Genomic DNA, 5,388 nt, shown 5'->3' with positions numbered 1-5,388 from the left:
CACCGGGGACTGGCAGCCGAGAAGCACCGGGACTAGCCTGCCCACGGTCCCCGGCTTCTCACAGGATGCAGATGACGTTGCACGTCCAGCATGGCTGCAGGGAGCAGGGTGTCCACACTGCAAGGCCGGGCAGTTCGGCAACCTCGTGCTCGACTGATTGTTTCTTCCACGTATTTCTTCCAAAACGTGCTAAAGGCCCCTTCCCTTCCATTTTAGGCTGTCCGTGGGCAAACCAGCCAGGGGTGGCTGCAGCAGTGCTGCTGGGGACTCCCCCCACAACATGGCAGCTGGGGTGAGCCCCAGAGCACGGGGATGCTCGCCGGGGAGGGGGCGATACTGAAAAGCACCCGCAGAGCCCGTCCCGAGCCACAGAGAGCCTGGGAGGGGCATCACGGGGGGCTGAGCCCCCCCATGCTGGGGCAGGCAGCAGTGCAGGCTGTGCTGCTGGGGCGCAGGGGAAGGGGGGAGCCGGCTCCAGGCAGGCCAGCCCAGGGATGCTGCTGGGGACCTCCCGGGACAAGGCAACAAATCTGGGGTCCTGAGAGCCCACACCCACCTCCAGGCTGGGGCAAGAGCCTGGCCCTGGCATGACCTTCCAGCTGGGCTTCCAGCCGGGCACAGCCCCCAGCCCACCCTGAAACAGCCGATGCCAGTGGCCGGGAAGGTGCAGTTGGGCTTCTGCCGTGCCAGCCCGCGCTGGCTTTCCTGGGGTCCCTGCCCAGCCACTCTGGCCATGTCCCTTCTCCATCTCATGTCCCCACCTGCTCCTTGGCCCCCCTCAGCCTCAGCCTTTTAGGAGAGTGGCCCTGGGGATGGGGACGGCAGGGATGCCAGTGGGGAAGCGCGTCTGGCCCCTGCCTCCTTCCGCAGGCAGGCTCAGCAGGAGGCAGGAGGGCTCTGCAGGGCTGCAGCAAGATCCCACACTGCAGCCAGGATGAGACCCAGGATGGGCAGCGCTGGGCTGCCTGCCCCGGTCCCTGGGGACCCTCTGCATCCCTGGCTGCGCGGACGGACCAGCAGAAAGGAGATTTGCTGCATGGCACCTGGATGTGCTCAGGGGAAGGTGGCGAGGATGCAGCTCCTCGTGAGCAGGGCAGGCACTGAGCTGAGGGGGCCGAGACCCAGTTCCTGAGTGCTGGGGATGGGGAGGAAGGGAGCCAGCCCCTCCCCACGCTCTGCAGGGAGTGGGTGGGGAAGGGCGAGCGTCCTCGTCATCTCCGGATGGAGCCACAGGCCCAGGGCAGCCCCAGTGGCTCCGTTGTCAAAGGGACCAGGAGGAGGAGGGGGGATCTCTGGCCTCGCCGTGGGGAGGGGGTCAGATGCTCCCATAGCCAGGTGCCCCTGTCCCCCGGGGTGTCATCTCTTGCAGTCGTCGGTGTCGGTGTCCGGCAGCCCGGGGGCGGGCTGGGAGCTGGGCTGGACCGCCTGCACCCTCTCCTCCAGGCTGCCGCTGGGGAACACCACATAGCGGGCGCTGACGCGCTGCGGCCGGGGCTCCCGCAGGTTCTCCTTGCTGTGCCAGATGCCGTAACCGAAGTAGACGAGCAGGCCTGCAGCGGGGGACAGGGAGAGCAGCGGCTGGAGCAGAGGCCAGCGGCCGGCACGGATGCAGCCAGCATCCCTGCGTAGCAGCACAAGCAACGGCACCGGGTGGGCTTACACCAGCTGCCTGCAGGTGGAAAAGGATCCTGCAGTGTGTTAAGAGCACGGGGTGTAACCCCAGTCCCTGGGGAGGGGAAGCCCCTCGCTGGGAAGGGCTCCTCAAGCCCCAGGGAGCCACCTCGGGAGCAGCGGGTGGTTCTGGCCCAGAGCTTGAAGGAGGATCCAAAGCTTAACTGGAACAAACCGTAACACTCTGGGAGCCAGAGAGGGTCAGGGAGACGCTGGGAGACCTCGGTTTGCGTCTCTGAAGGGGAGTTGGAGGCAGAAAGGGGCACGATGTGCTTTATAAACCCATCACCAGGGGAAAAGAGCTGCTGAAGCTGCCGGCCGGTGCCAGGACAAGCCCAGTTCCCCTCTCCCCCAAAGCAGCCGCCGCCTCCCTGGGGCTCACGCCACCGTGGGAGCACTCACCTAAGAGCAGCCAGACGGCGAAGCGGAGCCATGTCATGTAGCTGAGCTTCAGCATCAGGTAGATATTGAGGACGATGCTCAGCGCTGGGGAGAGGGGTACCAGGGGGATCTGCAGGAGAAACCAAGCCGGGGGTAGGGGGTGAGACCTGCAGGACCACATTCCGCATCCTTAAAACCATAGAGACAAAAGCCAGCACTGGTAAACGCGGGGGACAACGTGGCTCTCACCCCGGGCTTTCTGAAAATGACTTTTTTTTTCTGGGAAAAAGGCAGCCAAAAGGAACAATTGCCAGTTAGGGAGCCAAGAGATGGGAGCCAGGCTGCATGCCGGGCACGGGCTCTGGAAACAGCCCAGAGGCACCGTCAAAAGGACTGAACAAGCCCTCGGTGCAATCCAGAGCCAACATGGTCCTCGCTGGAGAAGCCGGGGCAGGGGCACGGCAGGGAGGTGGTACCACTGGTGTTACTGTCCACGTGGCTGCACCGCCTCGGGGCCCAGATGGGCTGGAAACCAGAGAGCGGGGAGCACGAGAGGCACAAAAATTATTTGGGGGCTGAAGAAAAGAGCTCCAATGCATAGGTCAAGGGCAGGCCAAAGGCAGAAGGAGTTGGGATGGGCAGAAGGGGAGCGTGGGGCTGTGGGCATGCGGAGCAGGGAGCCCAGGGTGGGCAGGAGTGATCCCGCTGGGGTTGTCCCCTCCTGGAGACCGGCAACTGTGCAGAGTGACACCGCAGGCACCAACACCTCCCCACACCCAGTGCGCGCTGACACCCTCCTCCTCCTCCTTCAGCAGTTGCGGTGCTTTCACGAGACCGGTGTGACCGGGGCCTCTCATGGCTCCATCAGAGCTGCTCCCACCCCACCGACCCCGGAAGAGGGACTAATCCTGCCTGGGCCCCTGGACGTACCTGGAAGGTCTGTGTGCCGCGCTGCTGCTCGTGCGCCCAGATGAGGAGGAGGCTGAGCAGGAAGCCCAGGCTGAAGAGGACCAGCAGCAGGGAGTAGCTCCAGGTGGGCAGGTGGAGGTGAGTGTTGCCGAACACCAAGATGGAGCAGAGGCAGATGGTGGACACCATCAGGGTCACCACAGCCACCGTGACCACCTCGCCCGGGTAGAAGTCGCTGAGGAACTCCAGGTAGGGCTCGAAAGCTGCCTTCAGCTGCCCTGGCTCCCGGTGCTCTTTGCTCTTGTCCCTGTCCACTAGCTGGAGCTTGTCGGAGAAGGACTCGTACTCCTTCAGCTCGCCAGTGGACGGATCCTCATGGGGCTGGGGGCTGGGACGGCCATCGGCCGCCGGCGCAGGGGCATCCACCTTCTGCTGCTGGAAGCGCAGGACGATGATGCTAGCAGCCACGAAGGTGTAGGCCAGCAGCGTGCCAATGGACAGGAACTGCACCAGGGCCTCCAGGTCAAAGACGAGGGCCAACAGGGCCATGAGTAGCCCAAAGACCACGATGCCGACGACGGGCACCTGCGTGCGGGGGTGCACTCGGGAGAAGACCTGGAAGAAGAGCCCGTCCTCGGCCATGGCGTAGACGATGCGTGGTAGGGAGAAGAGGTTGCTCAGCAGGACTGTGTTCATCGCTGAGGGATGGGCAGGAGAAGGAGGACCACGTCAGACCCAAAACCACCCCAGTTCCCAGCCCCCATCGCAAGCGGGGCGGGCAGCTCCCACCGCCGCTGCCTGTACTTACCACAGATGGAGCCAGCGGCGACCAGGAACCCTGCCCAGGCGTAGCCCCTCCTGTAAAATGCATCTGCCAGGGCAGAGTCGGGGTCCAGCGTGTGCCAGGGCACCATCAGCGTCAGCACCACCGACACCAGGATGTAGGCCCCGGTGGCCAGCCCCAAGGAGAAAGCGATGGCCCGGGGGACAGCCCTCTGCGGGTTCCTGGCCTCTTCGCTGGAGGCCGCGATGACATCAAAGCCCACGAAGGCGTAGAAGCAGGTGGCTGTGCCGGCCATGATGCCCGACAGTCCGTACGGGGCGAAGCCGCCCTCCTGGGCACTCCAGTTCTTGGGCTGCGCGAGGACGAAGCCCATGATGAGAATGAAGAGGATGACACCCATGCTGATGGCCGAGAAGACGTGGTTTAGCCAGGAGGACACTTTGGCCCCAAAGGAGATGAAGGCGGTGGCTACCAGCAGGATGGCTGCTGCCAGAAAGTCGGGGTAGTGGGCCAGGAACGGCACCTGCCAGGTGCCCACGTGGGTCTCGGTGAAATTCTTTATCTTGTGGGGCCCTGGCCACCGCAGCTCCTCCGATCATGTACTCCAGCAGCACGTTCCAGCCGATGAGGAAGGCCCAGATCTCACCCACGGACACGTAGGTGAACATGTAGGCAGAGCCCGTCTTGGGCACCCGGGCTCCAAACTCGGCATAGCAGAGAGCAGCCAGGAGCGAGGCAAAGCCGGCAATGATAAAGGAGACGATGACGGCGGGGCCGGCGATCTCCTTAGCCACAGTGCCCGTGAGGACGTACAGCCCAGAGCCCACCATGCCTCCGATGCCCAGCAGCGTCAAGTCGATGGTGGAAAGGCATCTATTGAAGGACGTCTCCATCATGTCGTCCTCCAAGGTCTTCACCCGGTTGAGTTTCTGGCAGAAGCGGGTCAGGTCGGCGGAGCGAGGCAGCCATCTCGCCATCCCGGAGGCAGCGGGCCCTGCCCTCCGGCAGGGTGAGGGGTCCACAGCGGGGAGACCCTGCCTGGAGACCTGGCGGGGGGAGCAGGAAGGTGTGAGCATCCCCTCCTGCCGGGAGGTATCGGGTGGTGGGGACAGGGTGGAAAAGCCACCACGGCACATTCAAGGTGTCCCTCGCTCCTCAGGCAGCGTGGGGCTCAGCACCGGAGCATGTCCTCCTGCAGGGTGGTGGCACAGGACAGACAGCCACCCCGCGCAGGGACCCAGGTGGGAAAGAAACCACAGCACCCCCAGGGCAGCATCCCCCAGGCTTTTCTTTTTAAAACGGAGCTGCATTAAAGCCCAAAACAGGCTGCTCTGGCCCTGCTGAAGGTTTCTTTGCTGTTTCCCCTCCACCTTATTCAACATCTACCTGACCTTCTCCCTGGTGTGCCGGGAGCCCACCGAGGGGGCACGCAGCGCCTCCCCGCTCCCAGCATCTCGCTGCTTCCCCAGGGAAAGCCCAGGCGTGGCGCGGAGGTGTGCAGCAGGAAGACCAGAGCAGCTCCGGCAGGGACGTGGGCGTCCCCGGCCAGACCAGGAAACACACCCGTGCCTGGGGACCAAGCCGCGGCCGGCAGCTGCCGCTGGGGGGGCGGGGGGGCGCAGCTTTGGGGACCTTCAGGGGGC

The 5,388-nt window shown here is 64.5% G+C and overlaps 1 protein-coding gene across 1 annotated transcript; it reads right to left on the bottom strand.

The window, feature by feature from the left end:
* Window positions 1-1,356: 1,356 nt before the first annotated feature.
* SLC7A4 (solute carrier family 7, member 4) lies at window positions 1,357-4,722 on the bottom strand. The gene is given in 5 exon segments (XM_009321070.1): window positions 1,357-1,550; window positions 2,074-2,182; window positions 2,983-3,659; window positions 3,770-4,314; window positions 4,316-4,722. Coding segments are annotated over 5 exon segments (1,932 nt in total).
* Window positions 4,723-5,388: the final 666 nt, after the last annotated feature.

The sequence above is a fragment of the Pygoscelis adeliae genome, unplaced genomic scaffold (genome assembly GCF_000699105.1).
Source record: "Pygoscelis adeliae isolate BGI_AS28 unplaced genomic scaffold, ASM69910v1 Scaffold403, whole genome shotgun sequence".
In the NCBI taxonomy this organism is placed as follows: domain Eukaryota; kingdom Metazoa; phylum Chordata; class Aves; order Sphenisciformes; family Spheniscidae; genus Pygoscelis; species Pygoscelis adeliae.
This window is presented reverse-complemented; position numbering and strand designations above follow the sequence as displayed.